Raw genomic sequence first — 27,898 nt, 5'->3', positions numbered from 1 at the left:
AAAGTTTTTATACAAACAAAACTAATGCAGACAAGTTTAGAAGGGAAGCAATAAACTGGGAAAACATTTTTACAGTTAAAGGTTCTGATAAAAGCCTCATTTCTAAAATATAGAGAGAATTGACTCTAATTTATTATAAGAAATCAAGCCATTCTCCAATTCATAAATGGTCAAATAATATGAACAGACAGTTCTCAAATTAAGAAATGGAAACTATTTCTAGCCATATGAAAAGATGTTCCAAATCATTATTAATTAGAGAAATTCAAATTAAGGCAACTCTGAGATACCAGTACATACGTGTCAGATTGGCTAGCATGAGAGAGAAAGATAATGAGGAATGTTGAAGGGGATGTGGGAAAATCGGGACACTGGTACATTGTAGGTGGAATTATGAATACATCCAGCTATTCTGGAGAGCAATTTGCTCAAAGAGTTATCAAACTGTGCATACCCTTTGATCCAGTAGCGTTACTACAGAGCTTATATGCCAAAGAGATCTTAAAGAAGAGAAAGGGACCTGTATGTGCAAGAATGTTTGTGGCAGCCCTCTTTGTAGTGGCCAGAAACTGGAAACTGAGTACATGCCCATCAATTGGAGAATGGTTGAATAAATTGTGGTATATGAATATTATGGAATATCACTGTTCTGTAAGAAATGACCAGCAGGATGATTTCATAAAGACCTGGAGAGACTTACATGAACTGATGCTGAATGAAATGAGCAGAACTAGGAGATTATTATATACTTCAACAATAATACTATATGATGACTGATTCTGATGGATGAGGCCCTCTTCAACAATGACATGAACCAAATCAGTTCCAATAGAGCAAAAATGAATTGAACTAGCTACCCTCAGTGAAAGAACTCTGGGAACTGAGTATGAACCACTACATAGAATTCTTAATCCCTCTATTTTTGTCTGCCTGTATTTATTTCCTTCACAGGTTAATTATATGCTATTTCAAAGTTCAATTCTTCTTGTACAGCAAAATAACTATGGACATGTATACATATATTGTATTTAACATATACTTTAACATATTTAACATGTATTGGTCAACCTGCCATCTGGGAGAGGAGGTGGGGGGAAGGAGAGGAAAAATTGGAACAAAAGGTTTTTCAATTTTTAATGCTGAAAAATTACTCATGCATATATCTTTTAAATAAAAAGATATATATATATATATATATATATATATATAAAGAAATTGGATTTTTTCAAAACAGATTCACAAAATCTGTCCAGTAGGTGAGTAGCCTTACAAACTTATTCTGCATAAAATAGAGGCAGAAAAATTTCTGGAAGAGAATCAAAAAGCCAAAAAGCTGAAAGAGACCTAAAAGTTTGTCAAAACTAAGCCTAAGAAAGTTACATGGCTCAAGGCCAACAAGAGGATATTCCAGACTAATAGAATAGTATATTGAAAGGGAGATTAGAAGTATCATGGAGGTAGGAAAGCCATGCACAGGGGCTTCAAGTATGAAGTATATATTGAGTAATTGAGATAGAGATAAAAGCAAGACAATATGACACTGTGGTAGGTCTTGAATGAAGTCACCTCATGGAAAGCTAAAAGAATCACACTAAAATACAACTAACTGACAAAAAGAGGTAAGAAGAAAGTTAATACCAAGACTTTGAATATGGAAAACTTGGTCAAAGGTACAATCATTGATATCAAAAAGAAATACCATTTTGGGGGAAAGATGAGAAGTTCAAATTGGGAAACATAATGACAAAGGAATTAGTAAACCACCCAGATAACTATGACTTGTAGAAGCTGGTACTACTGGTCTGGTTCTTCAGAAACAAGGTAGCACACTGAAGAAATAAATTTAGGAATCATTCAGATTAGGTCATTATTGAGGTCTTTCATATAAGTGAGATTACCTAAAGAGAAAGGGTAATAAACAAACAGATGAATGAATAAAAAAACAAACAAATGAATAAAATATTGAAATCACACATTTGAAAAGTTTTGTAACAGAACAATAAGGCAATGCTTGAAATGTAGAAGGAGAAAACATGAAAATGTGGTGTTTTATGAACCAAGAATAAAAAGGACAAGTATAAATAGATTGGATAGTCAGCAAGGTCAAATGCTGCAGGGAGGTCAAGCAGTATGAGAAATGAAAAAAAATAGAATATTGTATTTAGTGATTAGGAAACTATGAATGGCCCTTTTAGTAGATATTTTCAGTAGAATAAATGGAACAGACTATAAAAGATTAATGTAGATGGTAAGAAAGTAGAAGCCTTCAGGGTAGATGACCTCTAAATTTGGTCAAAAAGATAGGGAAAACTTGTAGGAATATCTAAATGAAGTTGAAGGTCAATAAAATTGTTATATTTTGTTTTAGGATTAAGGAGGTCTACACATATTTATAGATAAATGGGAAGAAGATAGTGAAATTAATAAAAGGGATAAGTTAAATTAGCCTGAAAGATAAAACATAATTGTTGAAAGTCCTGGATAAAGCAGTAAGGTAGAAGATCCAGGATCCAGGATCTAGGTAGAAGAACTAGCTTTAGAAGAACTAACTCTTGCTATCTTGGGGAAGAAGTACATAACAGAGGGAGAGAGGGGAAAAAAAAAAAAAAAAAAAAAGAAACTTAAAAATCTTCCAAAATGAATGTCAAAAATTTACATGTAATTGAAAAAATAAAATACAATTGAATCAAAAAAAAAAAAAAAAAAAGAAAGAAAGAAAGAACTTCATTTCAGTCAGTAAAAGAGGATGAAAATAGATTGTGAAAGTAATTTAGAGTTGTGATAGCTTCTAGGAAACTTGATCTTAACTCTTGACCTTCACAGTGAAATAGAAAAATAGATCATCTATGGAATGGATTTTTAAACTTTTTTTACTCACAATCCCTTTTTGCCCAATAAACTTTATAGGCCGTAGGTATATAGATATGTAAAAAAGTTATACAAATCAAACATTTAGTGATATTAAATCAAAATTTCACAACTCCCACATTCAGTTAAAAGATTTACATGTGGAATCTGAAACTACAGTTTAAGAAGCTGGAATCTCTTGTGTGAGTGTTGTATGGTTGAGACCTTGAGGAATGAAAATAAAATTTGTAATAGCTACTTGAGGAATCATATAGGTAATTTTAAAAGCAAAAGGGATAAGGAGTTGCATTAAAAACTCAGAGAGACTGACTAAAAAGTATAGTGAAAGGAAAAAACTCACTTATGTGGCCCTTAAATTAGATATTGTGCATAGTTATATTCATTATACTTAGAAATTTAAAAACCCAAGAAAGGAGACTGTAGTGAGATCCATGGTGTCAAATTTCTATATACAGGTGTCCCCTTTGGTCAAAAGATATGAAGAATTAGAAGCGCTCATTAAAGGAAGCAAAATTTGCCTCCAAAATATCACTGAAAATTATTGGGAAGAAACTCATAAGTGGACTATGGCTCTCAATGGGTAAACTTTATTCAAAAGAAAGAATTTATAAAGATGAGAGGTATATTAATAATGTAATATGGGGAAATCTAGTAAATATTGAGAAAACATGATGGACCATATTTGAATGAAGGCTAGTAGAGGGATAAACAAATGTATTAGCATTTTAGGTTTTTAATTGTTACTGCTGTTTTATATATATATATATATATATATATATATATATATATATATATATATATATATATATATATATATATATATATATATATATATATATATACTACACTCCAGATCACACTCTCTCAGAATTTGTGAAGGTGAAGGAGAAAATATCCAGACAATCTGATATAGATTCCAGATTTGGGCAAAGCAGTTTTCAAAGGGTTAAAAAAAAAAAAAAGATAGGTAGAATGTCATGTATTAAGCATAAAAGGAGAAATAGGAAATGCTCAAGAATGAAATCCTGAAGGGAACTAATTCAGAGTTAGAAGAGGGGAGAAGATAAATTTGTTTTGTTTATTTTAAGATTTATTTGAAAAGACTAATGTTAATGCATGAGATATTCACCAACCAACTTTGACGTTAAAATAGAAATAAAGATTACTTCATAAATGAGAGCAATGTTCTATACATTGTATACCTGGATTTTAACAAAGTTTTCCATTAAAAAAAAAAATCTCATACTATATTGTGGAGAAACTGGAGACATATAAATTAGATAATGATGATCATATTTACCCAGAACTGACTGTATAACTGATCTTGAAGTGATGTTGTTAATAACTTAAGGTCAACATAGAAAGGAAGTTTTTAGCAGAGGACTCAAAAGATCTCTGCTTGACTTTGGACTATTCAAGATTTTTATAAATGATTTGAATAAAGCACAGATGGATGCCCATCAAATTTGCAGCTAACAAAGAGGAATAGTGATTAGATGACGCTGTTAAGAGAAAAAAGGATCTTAGAAACCTAGAATTTAGAATTAACTCTAAATATATGAAATTCAATAAGGAAAAATGTAAAGTATGACACTCAGGTAAAAAATAAAAAATCAACATACAAGTACTGTTATAAAAGTTAATGTAACCTAGAGATGAATAAAAAGAGGCATGGCTTCCAGAAATAAGGACATAAGTCCTTTCTATACTCTGTGCCCTACACACACTATCTTTTACCTACTTCTCATCATCATAGTTTAGGAAGGATAAAGAAAAGCTGTAGAGTGGTCAGGGGATGGCCATATGGATATTGAGGGTCTTTGAATCCATGCTTTATTAAGATTGGTTGAAGAGCCTAGTTTTATTAGAAGGACTGTGATAATTATCTTCATGTATTTGGGAAGTGTTTTGTCAAAAAGGGATTATATGTATTTCAATTAGCCACTATTAAATAGAAGCTGTGAAGAGACCAGTTAAGAAAAATCTTCCTAATTTCAGTTTTCAGTGGACTCAAAAGTATAATGGGTTTCCTTGAGAGATGATGGATTTTTCTTCCTCACAAGGGAAAAAAAGCTGGGTTAGGTAGGAATCTTCATTAATAAACTAGACAACCACAAGTTAATTTCATCAAAAGAGATATTCTTTCAAGTATGACTTTTATTAGATAGTTGATGATGTCTCTTCCAACTCTTAAATGCAGTAATTGTGTCTTGATTGAACCATTATTTTTATTGAGGGTAACATCAGTTAACTTGTGCCATTTTTTTTTTTTTTTTGTACATGTTCAGCAGCCTGGAGGTAGAGATGATTAGCAAGGATTAAGATATAAAATTGTTTCAGCAAAGATAGAAGGTCTGACAATGAAGGATTTTAGAATGGCTATGAATCTTTGAGTTTCAAGGTTGGATTATCTGCAAGTAAAGCCAGAATTAGGCAAGGAGAAGAATATTTATTCTAAAGAGGAAGAATATATTTAATGGATCAACGGTTAACATCAGGGTATCCTTCAAAATCTCTCTAACACAAGCCATTCTAGAGTTGTAATTTATAATTTTCACAAACAAAAAATTCCACAAAATTTAAGATTAAGCAAGAGTTCAGGGTCAAGGTAATAGACTGTCCCATTAAAGGGCTTTCTTTTTCACCTCATACATAGTATTTATGCAAACCTAAGCAGCTTTGTGATCCAGTGGATATAGCAATGGACCTGGAATCTAGGAAATCTGGATTCAAATCATTTATTAGTTCTGTAATTATAGGCAATTCATATAATCAAGAGGTGTCCCAGGCAAGTCAACAGTTACTATGAACTATAAGAGATATTTACTTCATTAGGAGCTCCCTACAGCAATGAAATCACAGGTCCCAAAAGAAAAAAAAATAAAAATAAAGTCATTTATTTATTTTGAAATCCCAAAAGAGAACTGGATTTGGATTTGAATCCAAACTTTGTCACTTATTTTTTATGTGACCTTGAATAAGTCACCTCCTCTAGAATTTTTGGTTTCTTTATTTGGAAAATAGAATTGTTTAACTAGATGACTCCCAAATAGCTATTTAGGGCTAACATTCTGTGATAAATGTGACTGAAGAACAGAGAAGAATAAGAGGAAAAGGAGTATGTGAAGAGAAAAGGTAAAATCACAGAGTCATGAATTTACGTCTGCAAAGGATGTTAATAGTCATTTAGTCCAATCTCTTCACTTTACAGATGAGAAAACTGAGGTTCACAAAGGATGACTAATCCAAGGTAACATACATAATTAAGTAATTAATAAAAATGGCAATAATAATACTGACATTTATATACCATTTACCATGTGTTGAGCACTGTACAAAACACTTTATGATTATTATCTAATTTGATTCTCACAACAACCCAGGGATATAGGTGCTATTATTATCCTCGTTGTACAGATGAGCAAATAGGGATTAAATGACATCTTGCCCAGATTCACACAATTAGCATCTGAGAATGGATTTAAACTGAGTGAATGTAAACCAAGGGGCAGGGAAGAATCTTGTCAGCATGTCTTAAAAGGGGACAGAATTCACTGAAAATATATATAGTTATTTCTCACATATATATCTCACTTTTGAAATAGAAACAATTAGATGGTACTACTTGGAGAGTGATGAACTTGTAGTCCAGAAGACCTGAGTTGGAATTATGCCTCAGACACTTAACTAAAAGGGGACCATTACTTACTCTTCCTTTGCCTCAGGTTCTTTATCTGTAAAATGGGAATAATAATAGCACCTATTGTGTTGGTTTCTTAAAAGGATTAAGTGAGATAATACCAGTAAAAGCATTTCACAAATTTTAAAGTACTATACAAATGCTAATAATTTCAAGCACATACTTTGTAATGGAAAAATCTAGTACCACTTCTAAAAAGCTGAGCTTAGGTTCCCTATTTATTTTTTATTTAAGCCCAGATTCAAACTTCTTGTAGCCACTATAACCTTAATTAAAATGAAGCCACTACAATTATGGAATAATTATCATGATGTTGTGCCACAGTTTCCTTTAATTTTTCTGCCTCAGTTTCTTGAATTGTTCTGCCTCAATCTTCCTGATGGCAACCTTCTTTCCTGACTGATCTAATTAGGGCTGGGAGCCCTGACCATTAGCATTCCATAGAGCCATAAAATGCAGATGGTTTATTTCAAGATAGGGGGCACATCTTCTATTTCAGACATCCTGGCCCCTGGTCCTCCCAATTTATTGGGATTTATGATCCTTCCTTACCCCCAACCTGTCAGAAGCAAATTTATGGTCCATTCCTAGAAGTTCCTCTCACCAGCACTCAACTTCACTCTGTCTTTGTTCTCCTGATCTCTGGAGCCCTATAAGAATCCCTGGAATTCTTCATTCGCAGTTAGATGCTTTGAGACATTAGTCACATCCAGCCACTGGGCTCACCATGGACCCTGTTTTGCACCCAGCACAATCTCTCCCTCTAAATAAATATTAAAAACTCTCTAATCTCTATCTTGCTTCAGTTTCTCCAGCATTACAATGGTATGCCAAGAAACCTTCAAGAAGTGGCTTGGGAGATGTTGGGTCATTTTCCATCTGTCATGGTAGTGAGTGTAGATCTTATTTGGACTTAGTATTTATCAGATACTAGATCATATTAAGGGACTTATTCATAGACATGTCTTAAAAATGTTATGTGATTGCAATTAGTCAAATTTCATGAGAGCATATTGTCTAATAAATGTAATTCCAAATCTGAAAAATACACTCATGTGTGGAATCAAGAATTGCTGAGTCTGATGGCCGTTAGTTGGCAAATTGTATTTTCTGTAACTTTCCCCCACATGAAAGTTACACATTTAGCAATACTGCTAAAAATATTTCAAGCATGCTGGAAGTTTTCTAAAACTGCTATAAAATCATTTTTTTCCTGGTCAAGGAGATTGTTGCATAAGGTGTGCAATCTATTTCTAGGTGAAATAAAGTTGATCTCTCATTTGCTCTTATCACATTCTTCCTGATATGTTATTTTATGATATCTGCTTGGTTATAAGCTTCTTGAGATCAGGGATTCAGTCATTTTTCATCTTTGAAACCCCAGTATTGATGTCTTCTCCATAATAGTTTTGGTCCAGACCTGCATTTTTTTTGTTGCCATGGGATAATTCTCTAATGTAGAGTCTCCATTACCAATGCAAATTGCAGCCCATTGGAATTGTCTTAGGTTATGGAGAACTTAAAGGCAGCTAGGTGGCACATTGGATAGAGCATTAGTTATGGAATCAGAAAGACTCATCATTGTGAGTTCAAATCTGACTTCAGATGCAAAACCTGTGTGATATTGGGTAAGTCAGTTAAACCTGTTTCCTTCAATTCCTTATCTATAAAATGAGTTGAAGAAAGAAACAGCAAATTACTACAATATCTCTAACAAAAAGTATTATAAATGAGGTCACAAAGAGTTGGACAGTAATGAAAAAAAGAACTAAAAAATAAGTGACAAGTTAAGTACCTCATTCATGATCACACAGCTGGTATTTGCTAGAGATGAGACCTGAACTCAGGTGTTTTTGAATCTAAGTCTGATCTTCAGTATTTGGTATGTCATGATGCCTAACACTTTGCATATGATTAGTGTTCAATAAATAGAGCATTGATCTTGGAATAGGGAAGGATGTGGTTGTGAAAACTGCCTCAGACAGCTATATGACTCTAGCTAGGGAAGACATTTAATATCTCTGGGTTAGGTTCTTACTTTTAATGAGGGAATGTATATCCTGAGTCATCACTACTTATCTTGATTTTTGTTTTGCCACTGGTCTTTAATGACTCTTGATGAAAATATGAGGCTGAGGACTTTGCACAACTCTGCCCACTCGAATCCAATTCACATTCAAGTCAAGATATCACTCATATGATGTCCATAGTCCTCTTCAAGAATGTAGCAGGAATAACCACAATAAACCCAAGGCCTCTAGAATCCCTTCCATCTTTAAAGTTATGTATCCTATATCAAGATTGTGATGTACTTGTTAAGTATTTTAACTACTTAAATAAAAAGTTTTGCTTTGACAAATTAGTTGATTATACATTCCTTTCAGCCTTATTTTAGTCAACTTATGACTTTAATATTAATGGTTCAATTTCTACTCTGTTAATCATAGGTTCAATTATAAGAAGTCTTTAATTGATGATGTTTAATTGTACCTAGCAGGTTATTAAATTAATTAAGAGCTGATTTTTGGCTTCTAATTGTAAAAGTAATTATAGAATACTCAATACAGAATATTGTCTTGTTTCTATAATCTATGCTCCATGAGTGTTGAAAAAGTGCATTAGTTTAATGTGTATTTTATGCATATACATATATAACTTTATTTTTAAAATTATAAAATAGAAGCAAAAGAAAAAGAAAAAATCTGAATTGAAATTTCATGAAATAAGTTTAGAATGAAATTATAATCTAATTCCTCCCTTCAAATAAAAGGATTCTTATTTAGATTTCTATCTGTTGAGTTGACTTCTAATGGCCCTTCCACTTTAGAGAATTTTGTTATTCAAATGTTACTGATCTAATGAATATATTTTTCGTTGACAGCTAGATGGTATGATGGAAAGTGCTAGATTTGGAGTCATATTAGATTTTAATTCTAAGCCTTTTTTACTAGCTATTATGTCCACAGGAAAATTCACTTAATTTGTCTTAGCCTCAGTGCCATCATGTCTAAGATGGAAATAATACTAATACCAAGCTTAGAGCATGAGAGAATATAAAATGAAACTTTGCATCCCATAAAAATGTTAGTTAATTTTGCTGCTTAATTAATATTCTCCACCATTAAATTCGATATACATTAGGAGAAGGATGTGCTTTTATAGAACAATCGTGGTAAACTTTATCCCAAGCTATGATGTACTTTTATAGAAGGAGAAGTTTTAATTTCTCTGTCTTTCTATATCTGTCTCTGTCTCTCTGCCTCTAAGTCTCTGTCTCTCTGTATCTGTGTCTCTATCTTTTTCTCTCTGTGTATGTGTGTGTGTCTTAAAGAACTTTTTTTTTAATAAATTATGATTTATTATCAGTAAACATTTTATTTGTATGCCTATCCTATATTTCCAGGATCATATAAAAATTTCTTGGGAGAAGAAGAGTCAAGAGTAGAAAAAGCTTAAGAAGCTTAAAAGCTTTGGGTCTGGAGTCAGGAATATCTGAGTTCAAATCCAGACTCAGACACTTAACTAGCTAAATTACATTCATTACCATAGTTTCCCCACTTATAAAATGATGATAAAAATTGTCACTACCTCCTGGGATTGTACATCATCTTCATAAGTACAAGATGGAGAAAACATGACTAAATAATGATTATCTGGGGAAAAAACATCTGAATAACAACAGTGGAGAATGTACCCAGGTATGGTGGTACATGCCTATAATCCCTACTATTGAGGATGATTAAGCTGATAGATCTCTTGATCTCAGGATTTCTGAGCTGCAGTAGATTATGTCAATGAGGTGTCCACAGTAAATAACAAACTATCTACTGAACTTCTAGGAGTAGGAAGTCACCAGGATGCTTTAAGGAACAGGAATTGCCTAAGTCAGAAACCAGGTCAATGCTTCTCTGGGTGACTAATAAGAGGATTAAGTCTGTGAGTCAGAGTCAGTGCTGGACTCCCAGCTTGGGATAAGATAGGGAGATAATGGTCTCAAAATATAATGAAAGAAGAAAAGAGAAAAAAAGAAAAAGGAGAAGAGAGGGGAGGAAGGGGAAAAGAAGAGAGAAGAAAAAAGCAGAGGAAAGGGGAGGAAAAGAGAAGAGAGGAAGAGAGGAATAAAAAGAGATTAGAAGAGGGGGGAAGAAGAAAGGAAAGGAAAGAGCAATGAAGGGCATTTATGATTTGTTTCTCACTCCCACTATATGACTGGCCTATGCTCATTTCTGCTTATCCCTTTCTGTGGCATTGTCTATGGCAATGTTTCTCCAAAAAACTTTATTAATGGAAATGTATGTAGCAGCTTCCTTTCACTTTCAATGCATCCCTTCATTGATCTTTAGATAACCTGAAAATTAAGAAGTTTCTTTAAAAGAACTTTTAAAAATTCTTTACTTACATATCATATGCTTTATAATCACACAGAATCATTGTAAAAGTATTAATGTTGCTCCTAGGTCTATATCCCAAAGATATCCCAAAAAAGGGTAAAGGACCTATTTGTACAAAAATATTTATAGCAGCTCTTTTTGTGGTGCTTTTTTTGTGATGATTTCCCATCAACTGGGAAATAACTGAATAAATATGGTTGTAATGGAATATTATTTTGCAATAAGAAATGATAAGCAGGATAATTTCAGCAAAACATGGAAAGATTTACATGAACTGATGCACAGTGAAGTAAATAAAAATAGAACAATGATATGTATGGTAATATTGTTCAATGAAGAATTATGACTTAATTATTCTTAGCAGTACAATGATCCAAGACAATCCCAAAGAAAAAATGATGAAGCATATTATCTATCTCCAAAAAAAAAAAAAAAGCTGATATTGTTTGAATACAGACCGAATGAAGTATATTATTTTTACACTCTTTTATTTTTTTCTTTTGTTAGTCTAACAAAATTACTAAAGTGAAAATATTTTATGTGATTACATATATAATATATATCTGATTGCTCACCATTTCAGGAAGAGGGGAGAGAAGGGAAGGAAGGATAGAATCTGAAACTCAAAACTTTAAGAATGCTTTAAAAATATGTTTTTAAAAAATTCACCTTTGTTTCATAGAAAAGCAGTAGAGTTGTTTAAAAATCATTGCGTATATCACTTCCAGAATAACCCAACTCTTTTTTTACTGCTTTTTAATGTTGTCTATTAAAGAAACATCTTCCAGATTATCTAAACCATACATACTGAATGATAAACTACTAGTAATCCATACAATTGTACAATATATTCTGTTTAATAATTTTTATCTACTTGGATTTTTTTCTCTTATGTGGATAGTTTATTAAAACATTTTTGAATGATTGTGGATCTTTAGAAACCTACATTTGGAGTCTGTTTACTAACAATCTTTAGTCACACAAATAAGCAGCATTTAGAGGACTTTATCAATTAGAGGAAATCCATTTTCTATTTGGAATCTGCAAATAATATATTACATAATATTGGAAAATACCTTTAACAAATCTTTGTCTTTTTATTCTTTGCTTTATATTTATACTCAGAATTTCATCATTGATCATAGACCTGGAGCCAGAAAGTATCTCAGATACCATTTAATCTGACCTCTTATTATGCTACTGGTAAAATGGAAGCTCAGAGTGTTTAAGTGACTCAAATTCATATATAGGTGATAATCATCAGAGAAGAAATTTGAACACAGACCATCTGAATCTAGAAGCAGTTTTGTACCCATTGTACCGCAAACAAATATATCCTTATGGTGTCATAAGAATTTTATGATTTTAGTCTATGTATGGGAGACATTTTTATAGAGGAGAAATTTTTTTTTAGATAACAGCATTTTATTTTCAAAATATATGCAAAGATAGTTTTCCACATTCTCCCTTGCAAAACCTTGTGTTCCAAATTTTTTCTCCCTTCCTTTTTCCCATCCCTTCCCCTAGATAGCAAGTAATCTAACATATGTTAAACATGTGCAATTTTTCTACACATATTTCCACAATTATCATGCAAGAAAAATCAGATTAAAAAGGGAAAAATGAGAAAGACAACAAAAAGCAAGCAAACAACAAAATAATGAAAATACTATGTGGTGTTCCACATTCAATCTCCATAATCCTCTTTTCTTGATTCAGCTGGCTTTCTCCATCACAAGTCTATTGGAATTGTCCTGAATCACTTCATTGTTGAAAAGAGCCACGTCCAGAATAGTTGATCATCACATAATTTTGTTGTTGCTATGTACAATGATCTGGTTCTACCCACTTCACCCAGCATCAGTTCATGTAAATCTCTCTAGGCTTCTGTGAATTAACCCTGATGATCATTTCTTATAAAACAGTAATATTTCATAACATTCATGTACCTATTTAACATGTATTAGTCTACCTGCCAAATAGGGGAAAAATTGGAACAACTGTCAATGCTGAAAAATTACCCATGCATGTATCTTGTAAATAAAAAGCTATAATAAAAAAAAGAAAAGAAAATAGAATTATGCAAAAGGAAAAAAATAACATTCATGTACCATAATTTATTTCGCCATTCTCCAACTTATGGGCATCCACTCAGTTTACAGGTCCTTGAAACTACAAAAAGAGGTGCCACAGACATTTTTGCACATGTGGATCCTTTTCTCTTTTTTATGATCTCTTTGTGATAAGTTTAATATAATCACTGCTGGATCAAATATTTTATGTGATAATATATATATAATTGTTGATAACCCTTTGCACATAGTTCCATATAGTTCTGAATGGTTGGATCAGTTCACAACTCCACCAACAATGTATTACTGCACCAGTTTTCTCACATCTGAGAGGTATGTAATGGTAAATAAGAGTTTGTATTAATTTGCATTTCTCTGATCAATAATGATTTGGAGCAAAATAGTTTTAATGACTAGACATAGTTTTAATTTTTTTCATCTGAAAAGTGTCTGTTCATATCCTTTGATCATTTATCAATTGAAGAATAGCTTATATTCTTATAAATTTGATTCCATTCTCCATATATTTTAGAAATGAGGATTTGAACCCTTGGATATAAAAATTTTCTCCCAGTTTTCTGCTTTCTTTCTGCATTGGTTTTGTTTGTACAAAAATTAATTTAATATAATAAAAATTATCTATCTTGCACTTCATAATGTACTCTAGTTCTTCTTTGGCCACAAAGTCCTTCCTTCTCTACAGATCTGAGAGGTAGACTATTCTTTGTTCTTCTAATTTGTTTATAGTACCACTCTTTATTTCTAAATCATGTGGAAGAGACTTTACAAGGGACATTTTCTTTTACCAATTTTTTTTTTCCTACTCTGGATAAAATAAGTACAGTTGGGCATTGTAGCATATTCATATTTTATTTGTGTGACTAAATATGTGGTCTGCTGTAGAATATTATTTGTTTAAAATAAAAAACTCAACAATTCTCTATTTTCGACTTCCTCTTAAAGCATTCCATTCCAGAAATGGGACTTCCCAGAACTAAATATCATACTCTATTTGTAATATAAAAGAACCCCATAGGATAAGATTATCATTTCCTTCCTACCAGGCATTATGTCTCTGTTAATAGAGTTTAAGATAGTATTAGATCTGGGGCTGCCATACAATACTGATTCTTACTCCATTTAACATATAACACCAAACCGTCAATATATTTTCACATACAGTGTTATCTATCCATGACTGTCTCCAATTTGTATTTTTGTATAACTTTCATTTAACTATGGGATTATGCACTTGTTTCTTTTAAATTTTGTTTAATTCATGTCTACTAATATTTATTACATATCTGTATGCTATGAAAATATTTTAGTAAGTGTTCTATATTGAAGTGTGGGCTTCTAAATATTCTATAATTCCTAAATATTCTTTCCAATGCAACTCAAATACTATTCCCTTCTGAAGATTTTCTCTGACTGATTTCTCACTTCTCTAATCTTCTTGCTGAACTTTTTGTATGAAAAGCAAGAAATACAAGATAAGGTCTGTACTTGTTTGAAATTAATATTTTCATTGCAATTGGAAGAATGCATGATAGCATTTAATTATATTCTGTCATACTTTCCACTCTATTTGACTTATCTTTTTAAGAGGCTTGTCTTTATACTGAAGTATGATTTTCTAAAGCAGGACTTATCGAACTTTTTCCACTCATAACCCTTTTCACTAGAGAAATTTTTATACAACCTTGGGTATATATTATATAAAGTAGCTATAAAAATCAAACATTTACTAATAAAACATCATAATTTCATGAGCCCTACATTCAGCTATGAAAACCTATATGGGATCTTAACCATGATTTAAGAAGCTAGGTTCTAAAAGATTTATTTAATTCTATTACTTGTATATCCCACTACATCTAGTGCAAAATGGGGCACATAGTAGGGAGTTAATAAACAAGTATACTCTAAAACTGAAAAAAAAAAAAATTACTACTTCCTACACTATGAATTCCATACATTTAGCACTATGGAATTTTTTTAAACACATACTATCAAACATATAAGTAAAAAATGCATCATCTAAATCTATGGTTTTACTAGATACATAACTTTACTAGATTCTCTTAAGTCATTATTTCCATGGGTTGTGAAGGTCAAATGAAATAATACTTGTAAAACACTTAACACAGTGCCTTACATGGAATAACAGTTATAGAAATGTTAGCTATCATCATCATCATCATCATTATCACCATCATCATCATCATTCTTACCATCATCATCATCATCATTCTTATTATTTGGGCTCAGAGAAAACTATAAAATTAAAATTAGAAAATCCAGAAGCATCTTCATACTACTTTATCATTCTTTTGGAATACATTTCCTTATGTTATCTGTATATATCTTAAATAACACCACAAAATATAATGTTTCTAAGAAACTGCATATACAATGGTTATATAAACATAAATATATGCATATATATGTATATATTCAAATATAACCAGTACTATTAATATACCAAAGTAGTAGGTTGTAAATTCTTTGAGAGTATCAACTATGTCATTTAAGGTGTTCAGAATGCTTGTCATGTGTGAACGTAAGCAAGCCAGATCATCCCAAGAATTTTCCTAAAAACAGTTGATAGGACAATAAAGAGATTTTTTTAAGAAAGAGAAAGAAACAGTTGTGTTACTATTTCAATAACAAACTACTTACAACAACTAGTATTTATTTGATGCCTTATGCTTTGTAAAGCCCTTTACAGATATTTTATTTTATCCTCACAACAATCTTGGAAGGTAGGTGCAATTATTTCACTTATTTTACAGATGAGGAAACTGAGTCAAAGAGAAGTTAAGTGACTTGCCCAGGATCATTTAGCAAAGATATATTTGAGGCTAAATATGAACTCAAGTTTTCCCAATACCACAAACAGTACTTTCCTTTGTGCTATGTAAGTTCTTTATGTCTAATACTTCATATGACAATGTACAGCCAAATTAGAGAAAAGGCACTAAATAGGATGAATATGGGAACTAATAGAGTCCATGTAGGAAATAAAACATAATTCCAAAAGCATTAAAGGGTCAATTTTTAAAGATGTCACAAAGTTAGAATATTTAACAGTGTATGTGATCTTGGGGCAAGTCACAACCCCAATTGCCTCAGGGAAAAAAAAAAAAAAAAGAATCTTAACTGCAAAGAAAAATCAATCAAAGAAACAACCAATGCGTTTGGCTTCTCTCTGACCTATATAAAATTTATATTATAATATCTATAAATACTATTTCAAGGATATCCCTTGATAAAATATGAAAACGGTGTTTGCAAATGACTCACTATAACAAATAACATATTTACTTCATTTATTACTTATTTCTAAAAATAACCATCCCAATTTTTTATTACAAAGTTAAGCAAAAAACCCATAATTAAACACTCTGTTCCAAAAATGTTTCCTTTGCTTATATGATATCATTTGAAATTCTTTATTATATATAATCATTGAAATAACTTTGTTCAAAGAGCTTCTGATGAATGTGGTCCAGAATTAATTAGGTAGAACAGAGTAAGATGAATTTTATGTAGGAAATTGTGAAGCAAAATCAATAATTACAAGTTTTTCCAGATAAAAAATCACAATTTTTTTGGACAATAATGTTATTTTGGTAGTACTGCATAGCAGTAAAATACAAGCTAAAATCTCTGAAAAATCAAGATTGTAGCTAGTCAAAAGACAATGGGGAGTTGCTTGGTGAAAGAAAGCTTGTACCCCCAGGCACTGTTAAGAATAAATATCTTCAGTGAAATCAATTTTTTCTTGGTTGAGAAGTTTCATCTTGCTTTTGACCCAAAGTAACTATTACTTTTGTGTATTTCATCACCTACATTAATCTGTGTAGCTCCAGATTTGTGTTGCCTATTTTTTAATATGCTTGCTCATAATCCATGATTATTTAACAAGTATTTGGTGAGAGGGAACTAAGCCAATCAAGAGGAAGCTAACTAGATTAAAGAATGATAAATTCACACAACTCTGAAGTACCACCTCACATTCATCAGAAAGGACAAATGCTGGAAGGGATAAAAGAAAAATAGGTACACTAATGAATTGTTGGTGGAGTAGTGAACTGCTCCAACCATTCTGAAGAATAATTTAGAACCAGAACTAAAGGGCATGTACCTTTTGACCAGTAATATAATACTTCTAGGTCTGTATCTCAAATAGATCCAGGTAAAGGGAAAAGGACCTCTACAGACAAAAATATTTACAGTAGCTCTATTTGTAATAACAAAGAATTGTAATTGAAGGGATACCCATCAAATATATTGAACAATGATTGTGATGGAATATTCTTGTGCCATAATAAATGATGAGAGGGAGATTTTCAGAATAAAATATGATAAAACATGAACTGATGCAAAGTAAAATAAGAAGAAATGGGAGATCATCATTGTTCATTGTAACAGCAATGTTGTAATAATAATCAATTCTGAAAGGCTTAGTTACTCTGATCAATAGAATGAAGCAAGATAATTCCAAAGGACTTGTTAAGGTTGAGAAGGGAGGACTCCAAAAGTCCCAGACTGGTATCATGAAGTGTCTCAAAAGAATCTGCAGGCTTGAACCCATCTCTTAGTCAAGGGCAAAAGTTTATTAAAAGTAATGTGAGATCATTACTGAGCAAACTGAATTCTAAGTAGAATCTAGTAAAGAGACAGTACCAAGGAGATAGATAGATAGATAGATAGATAGATAGATAGATAGATAGATAGATAGATAGATATGGCAATTCTATGACCCAAGGGTAAGGCTAGGAAGTAATCTCCAGATGAATTAAGGGTGGTCTTCAGATAGATTGGGTGTGTGCAATTTCCTGAGGCAGGTTCCAAAGCCAGAAGAGGAAGAACTCATTAGAACAGAAGCCCTAAGCTCAGGGGACCCCAAAATCACATTACATCAGACTCAGGATGTAAATAAATAAATAAATGAAGCAAAAAATTATCCATCTCCAGAGAGGGAACTGATGAACTCTGAGTGCAAATCAAAGTATAACTTTCTCACTTTCTTTATTTTGCATTATGTGTACATGTCTACACACATACATACATATAATATGGAAATATATTTTATATGATTTTACAGGTAGAATTAATATATTTCTTGCCTTCTCATTGGGTTGGGGAGGAGTGGAAGTGAGGGAAATATTTGGAACTCAAAATTTAAAAAGAATATTTAAAATAAAAAAAATTAATTTGAAAAGTAAGCAATTTCCTATCCCATAAGATACAAGGTCTCTTGGAGTATCTAGGAAAGGTACTTTTTATTCTAAATCCCCAAAAGAATATAACACCTCTAGGGAGTGCAATTTTTTTTTTTTTACATATAGTAAACAGTATACTCATAGAGAAGGCAGGAGCACTTAGTCCCAATCCTCATCCTATTCTAAACCAAGGTAGAAATCATAATCTTCTTGGTTAAGTTAATTTGAAGTTGCATTATATTTTGTATAGCTTGCAAATACTGACCTGCCCATTGACGGACTTATAACAGCAAATCCTATACATAATATTTACAATATTTTTGTGAAGATAAAATACTATTGGATTTGTAAAATTCTATTATCATTTACTAGTAATTTGTGTTATTGTTTGTATGGTAGTTCTAACATAGAAGGAACCATATCTCAAGGATATAGATAGTACACATAAATAGAAAGAAATTTCTTTAGGATCCAGACTTGTTCTGGAAATTTTGCTGACATTAATAAGCTTGTTTCTAGAATTTAATCAGATGAGTTCTCACAGAAATCTCAAATCCATTACTTTCATTAATTAGATATTGCAAAAGGGTGTTACCCTTCTCCTCTCAAAAAATATACTTTTAACTGGATTGAGGTCAAAAAGGAGTAGCATTTTCTTTTACTGTCCTTAATTTTTAGCCTTTGTCATTCAAAACAAGGTCTATCTAAAGTCAACTCATCAGCTAGTTTTTCCAGTAACAAGTTTCTGAGGTAAAAGGTTGTTAAAAAAAAAAAAAAATCCCTTTTCAAAGGGCCCACAGTTTAATGGAGAAAATATAAACAACTATGAAGTTCTTCAGAAGACAGAAATGAGGAGGCAGAGAATTTTAGATCTTGTGATAGGTAGAGTAGGGGAGTGACAGATAGGTTATTTTGTATGAGGAACATTAAGAAAGCAAATTTCACTGCATCTTGCAGTAGTTGGAAGAGAATGAAATAAATTAAGACTAGAAATATAGGAAGGAGCCAGGTTATAAAAGTCAAATAAAGGTGTTTCTATTTGCTCTTAGAGGTAATAGGAAATTACTTTGAACAGGGAGTGACATGGTCAAATTTGCACTTTAGGAGGAACAATTTGACAGATAAATGGGGATGACCTGGAGTGGGGAGACATTTGAAGTAGTAGGATCAATCAGAAGATTACTGCAATAGTCTTGGCTGAAGGTAATAAGAACCTGCATCATGATGGTGGCAGTGTCAAAGCAGAGAAGGGAGTATATATGGGAGATTCTGTGAAGGAATATTTGTTCACAGTTATTCCAAACTGCAATACCTATACTTTATTCAAAATTAGATTTAATATATTTTCTCTTAAGGATCACTAAATATAATGAAATAACTCACAGTACTTGAATACAACTGAAGTAATTATCTTGAAGAATCATCAATTCAATTCACTGTATCCTCATTGAGAAACAGAAGAATTTAGCCCTAAAATCCTCAATAACAACACACTGATTGAATATAAGGGTGAAAGGAAGGAGTAAGGAATTATAATTAGGCATTGAGCCTGAGTAACTTAGAATATAGAGGTATCCTTGAAAAGAGAAAATAATAATAGAAGGCATATGAATGGTATAAGATAAAAAAGGGATAAAAAGGGAGCTCTTATTTATAGGCTCATTTTAGTTCAATATGAGGCAGTTATTCAGTAGGAAAGGAAGGGAGAAAAAGGGCTTTGAGAAGTTAGAAAGTACAATTATTTTTCCTTTTTTTTTTTTTTTTTAAGGCCATAGGAACATACTTTAGAATTAGAATCACCTAGCCAAATCATAATTCCATCCCATTTACAAATCAGAAAAGTGGGGCCCAAAGAGGTTAGATATATTATCCAAGATCACATGACTAGTAAATAACAATTCAAGCTCTAGCCTCAGATCCTCTAATTTAGAATCCTGTATTTCCTGCACCAAACTGCCATCTTTACCTTTCATTCAAAATTAGAAGTAATCTTTTTTTTTTTTTTTTAATTAAGAATCACCAAATATAATGAAATAACTTTTGGCACTTGAATGCAACTCAAATAATTAATACAAAGAGTCATCAATTCAATTCAATGAGCCTTCACTGAGTGACAGGATAATTCAGCTCCTAAACCCCCAACAACAACAAAGTATATATATTCATGAATTGTAAGTGATAACTGGGGCATTGCTGAATCAATTGGGAGGAAATGATTATTGATTAAACTAAATTAAAAGAAGAAACAAGTCTTTTTTTTTTCTTTCTCCTGAGGGAATATTTCTATGATTCAGTCTTTGAACTGAAGCAAAGAATATAATTTCATTTCAGAGTCATAATAACTTCTGGAGAAAATAGGAACACAGTAATATACTTTGGTAAGGTCTAGTTCTTAAATTTGAGAATAGATTGGCAATCAAGTGTATGTCAAACCCCATTAAAATAAACCCTAAAGATATTCAAGTATTTTTTAAAACTACAATGCTTGCTTAATATATTATTCTAATGAAGCAGTCTATATTCTGGAATTAGAATATTTATTTTTGAACTGATATTTAATTTTGTCCATTCCTTCAACAAATACTTATTAAATGCCTACCATGTGCAAAGCACTATGCTGTAGAAGATTTTTTAAAGTGAAATTATGTGTATATATATATATATATATACATATATGTATATATATTAATCAGAATCATATATTTTATGTAGCTTTTCTTCAAATATCCATTATCAATCTGTGTACCCATCTATCATCTCTCTGCCCAATTAACTATCTATTTGTCTGTCTCTTTCTCTCTATCTATGTATCTATTTACCTATCTATTTAACTTCATGTCAGTGTTTGGCACTTTACAGTATTAGAGAATTACCTGAAAAAAACTGATAGGGAAATCATTTGTCCATGATCAAAAAACAAGTACGTGTAAAATGAAAGAGTTGAATCCAGAACTTCCTGACTCTATGATTGCCTCAAGAATTAATAAGAGGCTGTTCTAATTTCTTCTATCAAAATTATTCAAAATTATCTGTATATGTGATAAATTTGGTAGGCTAGAGAGATTCCAACTAAGTACAGATAAATGAACACTTCTAGCGGAGTAATCAAAGATCTCTATAATCTAATGATCATTGAAACAGAAACCTATTACATGAAAACAAAGCAAAGCATTATATGAACTAGTACAGACAATATGTACTATAGGAGCTCAAAGGAGCTCAAAATCATTTTATTTAACTTTCTCATTTTACAAAAGAGAAAATCAAAGCCCAAAAGTATTGAAGGACATGTCCAAGGTCATATACCTACTTAATATTTGGGACAAGACTAGGATCAAGATCCTTTTTAATTTATCATGTTGTCTCTGACACAGTATGACTGTGGGTTGCAACACAGTAACTGATCATTATATGCATGTTGTGTGCATTTGATTATGGGGGAGGTGGAAAGACAACAATGACCCTAAGTGTGCTTTTATCCCATGTTGAGAACAGAGATGATAAAAGTAGTTGTTTTGTTATTGCTTAATTACAAATTATGTTTCCCTTAAAGAGCTAGATATCCTCAAATGTGTAAAAGAAAAAGAATTAGAAGACATTTCTGAGTAGTATAGTACTGTCATAGAAATCTAGGATTTTGGTGGCTTTTCTCATGTATTTATATTCCCTATATAATATGTATTCCTAAGGAATTCCTCTGTGCTTAGCTCTTCTGCCAAGATGCTTGAAGTCTTGGGCAAAGGGAGCATTAGATAGATAGATAGATAGATAGATAGATAGATAGATAGATAGATAGATAGATAGATGGATGGATGGATGGATGGATGGATGGATGGATGGATAGATAGATAGATAGATAGATAGATAGATAGATAGATAGATAGATAGATAGAGATAGAGATAGAGATATCATATGTCAGAGCTCCAGCCCTCCTAAAGAGGAATGACACTAATCGGGAGGAAAGGAGCAAGTTTCTTTCTTCTTTCTTCCCCTTGCTGGTCCCTGGGAAAAAGGGACTGCTGCCAAACACTGGGGGAAGGGAGCCGATTTGGGAGTTTTAATTCACAACTGACCTGTATGGTCTGGCTTTTATGTATATATATATATATATACATATATATATATATATACTAATTTCTTTTACAATATCAGCAATAGCTGTTTCCTTAAAAATGACTTCTGAGTTTTCTTCCAATTCTTTCCTGTATTTTTGTCATCAATTAGGGGATCTAACATTGTGTCTATGTGACCCTGATCTTTGACATTCTTGTATCTATTGGTCTTGGGCAGAACATGGTAAGTAGCACTTATTCACCCACTCTCTGAGGGGGTATACACAGACACAAGTAACTCTTTCTTGTCCTCAAATTATCTTCTAAAAATAAGTGAAACTACAGAGCCACAAAGAGCACTGGAAAGTTTGTATTGATGCAACCCTTTTAAGTCCAAATACTATTTCCATTGAAGCCGTGCACACTACCTCCAACACTACCCAACCCAAGAACTCTACATCTCTATCTGTCAAGTAAGTGTTCCAACCTTTTGAAAATGAAGACCCCTATTAAGTATTGACCATTTACTATAACTGGAATCTCCTCTTGATTGTCCATCTTTGGGAAACATTATCCAAGAGTCCCAGTAACAACCAATGGGCAAGTTCTTCTCCTTTGGCTTGACCTGATGCCAAGAAGAGCCTGGTGTCTTAAGGGTTGTCCTGGTCAAAGCTTTCCTGACATTTTGGCAAGGAATTCTTTTTGCAAAGAATTTCTCGGTGATTACTAACTAAAAACATGGTTTCTGTTGCTTTAGGGTTTTGCACGCCAAAGTTCCTTGGCACTAACTTCCTAATGTGTTGTGTTGATATTTAATTGCCTAGGTTCATAGATTCTCCCTAGACTTTTCAAAGTGATTAACTATACCACCACATCAATAAGACTAGATAGTTTACTAGAAAGTAGCCATACCAAAACAATAATGCTATTTCAGTTTCTCACACAGCATTTTCATAAAATCTTAAGGACCTGTTCTTCTCAGACCAAGAATGTTCACTTTTACATTGTAACACTCATTGATATAGTTCACATTTCAATACTTCTTTAGGGTCCACACACCACTTTCTTTATCACAACTCTGTGAGGTATATATTATAAATATTATTTATATTTTACAAATGCAAAAATGGGGGAAAGGGAAGAGGAGGGAAGAGAAAGGAAGGGAAAAGAAAGAAAAGGAAAAGGAAAGGAAGGGAAGGGAAAAGAAAGAAAAGAAAGGGAAGAGAAGAGAAGGAAAGGGAAAGAAAAATAGCATCTATGAAGTACCTATTATGGATTAGGCATTGTGCTAAGCACTTTACAAATTTTCATCTGATCCTCACAACAATCCTATGAGAGGATGCTATTATTAAACCTATTTTACGGTGAGGAAACTGAGACAAACAGAGATTAAGTGACTTACCCAAGGATACACAACTAATAAGTATCTGAGGATGGATTTCAATTCAGGTCTTTCTGATTCCAGGCCCAGTGATGTAGCCCCTGTGCTACTTAGCTGCCTCTGGGCAAGAACTAGATTAGACGTAGGACTGACCTGTAATTTTATTAATAGAGGGAATTTACTCATCTTCCAATTCCCACTGCCAATGCATATTGAGCACTTCCAAAACTTCATCTTAAATGCAGGGTCCTTAATGTTTTGGTGCCAGAGGATCCTTTGGAAGACTAGGAAAGTCTATGGACCTGTTCCCAGAATAAAGTTTTAAAATAAATGAAATAAATAAACTATTATTTTTTAGGTTAGTGAAAAATTTTTAAATGTGATTTTGTTTTCCTATTACAAATGCCTTTTGTAATTTCTCCATAAGCCTTTAATAACACTTATTTTAGAGAGTTGTCTAAGAGAAGTGAGAAGTTAGGTGCTTAGCCTAGAGTCACATAGTAATATGGGTGACAGATTTAGGCTTGATGTAAGGGGGAAGAAACCCACCAAATACTGCTGTTGTCATTTAGTGTTTTTAGTCATGTCCAACTCTTTGTGAGCTCATTTGAGATTTTCTTGGCAAAGCTACTGGAGTGGTTTGTCATTTCCTTCTCCAATTCATTTTGTAAATAAAAAATCTAGTACAAAGAAGGTTTAGTGATTTAACTCACACAGCTAATGTCTGAGACCAGATCTGAGCTCCCAAAAATGAATCTTCCTGATTCCAGGCCTGGTGCTCTATTATATCACCTAGTTAATATATGCAAGAGGCAAAATTTGAACCCAGGTCTTCCTGGCTGGCTCTTTTGTCTACTATTCTATAGTAATTCTCTTTAAATAGAGGCCTTTAACTAGTTCTCTCTCCAGGTTTTGCTCTCTAGAATTAACAACAATGCAAACAAGAGTATTTGAATCATTATTAAAGTCTAAATACTTTCTACAAATTCCAGATATTATTATTAGTATTACCACTATTTCTTGTGCTTTCCATTTCTTCCCGCTGCTGAAAAGAACAAGGTAGTGGAATTAATACTACCAGAAAGTAATTGAAACAGTTTAATAAAATGTAAGCCAAAATATAAGCTCACGTTTAGAAGACAATTCAAAATTGGTCAAATAACTGAATTCTATACCCTTTATTTGACCAATGTGAGATCATTTCCAGTTGACAAAATAATATATTTTTTTAAATAGCAAAATACCAAACAGATAATTTAGTTTATATATATGGTACTGATGGAGGATGTTACTTATTGGTTCTGCTGTCACCCTTTACTTTCTAAAATTTCCTCCTGAGCAATGAGATGCTTAAGTTTATTTTATTGCTTCCAACTTTGCCTGAAAGCCCATCCAATCTGGCTGGAGCTGCTTCATAGCAGAGGGCAGAGCAGAGACAAAGTATAGAGCAGACAACAAACTGAGATAAATCTAGCTCTCTACTTCCCAACTCTATATGACTTATTTTCCTTTTTTATTTTTTTATTCAGAATTTAAACACACATACACACACATACATAAATTCCCCGAATAAGGTAAAACAGATAAAAAGGACTGTTCATGAAACTACCTTTTTTTTCCCCCTTTCAGAATCTTCTCCCAATAACCACTCAGCATCCTTTCTTCATGTTCATCTTCTCTTCCCCTCTACACTATATCCTCTTCCTGATTTTTCTATTTCTACTAATGGCACAACCATTCTTCCAGTCATTTAGACTTGAATCTCAGTTTGGTTCCAAATCATACATAACCAGAGAAACATTTGAGAGTTAATGTTTCAAATAAAAACATTTGTGGACAGAATAGCCTAGCACATTTGTATACCAACTAAATCGCTCTGATAGACTGTACTACATATTAGCTATTCCAAGTCTGGAAATTACAGCTAAATCAGTTTATTTTCAAATTGCCTTTGCATATAAAATGTTTGCTCAGATCATCAGATCCCCAAGTAAAGCTATTTACCAAGTTGTACCTTTTGAGTTGTTAACACATAATATAAACTGGGACTGGGTATCAATGAATTATTGATGCCTTCAATAGGCATCAGCTGGACGGAAAGCATCCTAGATCCATATTCTGTCCTTCTAAACCACTGCCCATATCCTGCTGACTTGACAGCTCTGTAGCTAAATAATAATGAAGCTGGCAAAGTCCTCAGTAGACTGTCTTTTCAGCAATTAATTACTTTTTTTTTACCGACATTATAAGCAGAAATTTATACAACAATTAGTTAAACATTATTAAATGTTAGATTCCTTATCTTATATATTTTTTTTAATTCTTCAAACTTATTTTTTAACTATTATTTGTCTCTTCCCATTCCCAATAAACTTCGGGAACAAACCAAGACACCGAATGATAAACATTTTTGCAAATGAAACATGTTATCGTCTCTTCAGGAAAGAAAACAAAGATGATGGGATAAAGGAATACAGAGACTATGGTACCCTTCAAAATGCTGCCTGCCTAATCCAGCCAATACTCCTTGGCAACAGCCTCATTAGGACATTGCAACCAATCACGCCATAGCAACTTTGCTTTTGTTTTGCTATCTTGTCCCTCTTTTCACTCAATCAAATCATGGAGTTAAGCAATTCTTGTGGTGTCATTTTTTCCAGTATCCTTTTCTGGTACAACCAGTAAATGATGTTAAGTGAAGTATTGAAATACAGAGACAGAACCTGATATTTCTTACTCAAACATCTTGTAAAAATGAGTCTCTTCATACATTTCATATAGTACTATACCACCTGCTCTGAAATTTATATGCAAATGCCATGCTTCATTACATTTATATGTAACAAAAGGTATTTAAAGTTCAGGTGGTAAAATTCATATTTAGAGGTTGGCAGCAATTTTTATAGCCACTTAACTAATTTTATATTAAATATTAAACTGAAGCAATTACATAGACCAATAGAGGCCTATAACCAATTCAAGTCAAACAATATTAATGGAGTAAATATTAGATAGTGTGATGGATAGAGTAAGGGACCTGAAGTCATAAGACAAGAGTTCCAATAATAACATTTGCTAGCCATGCGATTCATTTAACTTCTCATCTTGTTTAGCTTTAAAATATGAATAATAATAGTACCTACCTTAGAGTTGCTAGGAAGAGCAAATGAGATAAAGTTGATAAAGTACTATTTTTACATGCTGATACAATATACAAAAATTTTGAGGAAAAGTATGACATCTTTTTTGGTTTTGTATCTCCAGTACTTAGAATATAGCAGATATTTAATAAATGCTGATTTAGTGATAGATTGGTGATTGGGTTCTGTTTTAGGTCCTGAAAGATATAAAAATATCAAACATACACTGAATCCGTGTTCATGGAGTTTATAATCTATTCTGAATACTAACTCACGTTTATATAATGTTTTAAGTTTGACAAAGCATTAGCCTTGTAAGAACTATGTGAGGAAGATAGCATATGTTTTATTAAGCCTGTTCTCTAATTATCATTTCACATTGGGGCCTAGAAAAATTAAAAAGAATCCTCCAAAGCACTCATCCCCTAGCAAATGTTAGAGGCAGGACTCAAATCAAAGCTTTTGGAAAGCAAATATGGTATATCACACTTGGGTCCACAAACAAATGCTCATTGTTTGTTATTTCCGAGTTATTAAATATCTATCAAGACAAAAACAAATAAATTAGTTTTTTTTTCAGTCCCCCCCCCCCAGGCTGGGGTTAAGTGACTTGCCCAGGGTCACACATCTAGGAAGTGTTAAGTATCTGAGACCACATTTGAACTCGAGTCCTCCTGAATTCAAGGCTGGTGCTCTATCCACTGCGTCACCTAGCTGCCACCTAGCTGCCCCCTGACACCTAGCTGCCCCCCGCCACCTAGTTGCCCCAAAAAACAAATAAATTAAAAAAAAATTCCTGCTCTTGAGAAGTTTTATCTTATGTGGCTAGAAGTTAGGATAAGGTGAATAAATAGAACTAGCTGGGGCAGGAGAACTCTTATAAAAAGCTCTAAGGAACATTAAAATGGAAGAAAATTTTAATAATTAAAGAAGGCATTCTTTACCTGGCATCCACAGACCTGCCAAAGGATTTATACATAGATATCAAGAAGGTCCATGAACCTGAATAGAGGAAATTTTCTCTTTCTTTCTTTCTTTCTTTCTTTCTTTCTTTCTTTCTTT

At 32.5% G+C, this 27,898-nt stretch overlaps 1 protein-coding gene across 12 annotated transcripts in view; it reads right to left on the bottom strand.

Annotated features, from left to right (window-relative positions):
- The window catches only part of C1H8orf34 (chromosome 1 C8orf34 homolog), a 391,674-nt gene that overhangs the window by 335,786 nt on the left and 27,990 nt on the right, over positions 1-27,898 (bottom strand). For 3 of the 12 annotated variants that reach the window (XM_074278844.1, XM_074278842.1, XM_074278843.1), the window contains exon 1: positions 23,850-27,357. The exons of 5 other annotated variants lie outside the window; for them this stretch is intronic. In XM_074278844.1, the coding sequence (XP_074134945.1) occupies positions 23,850-23,930 (81 nt within the window). In that variant the 5' untranslated portion in view covers positions 23,931-27,357. Of the gene's footprint in view, positions 1-23,849; positions 27,361-27,898 lie in introns of those variants that run through there. 4 more of the 12 variants (XM_074278848.1, XM_074278846.1, XM_074278847.1 and 1 more) reach the window with 3 other exon arrangements.

Source organism: Sminthopsis crassicaudata, chromosome 1 (genome assembly GCF_048593235.1).
Source record: "Sminthopsis crassicaudata isolate SCR6 chromosome 1, ASM4859323v1, whole genome shotgun sequence".
Classification (NCBI taxonomy): domain Eukaryota; kingdom Metazoa; phylum Chordata; class Mammalia; order Dasyuromorphia; family Dasyuridae; genus Sminthopsis; species Sminthopsis crassicaudata.
Note: the sequence above shows the minus strand (reverse complement) of the source record. Positions and strands in the feature narration are given on the sequence as shown.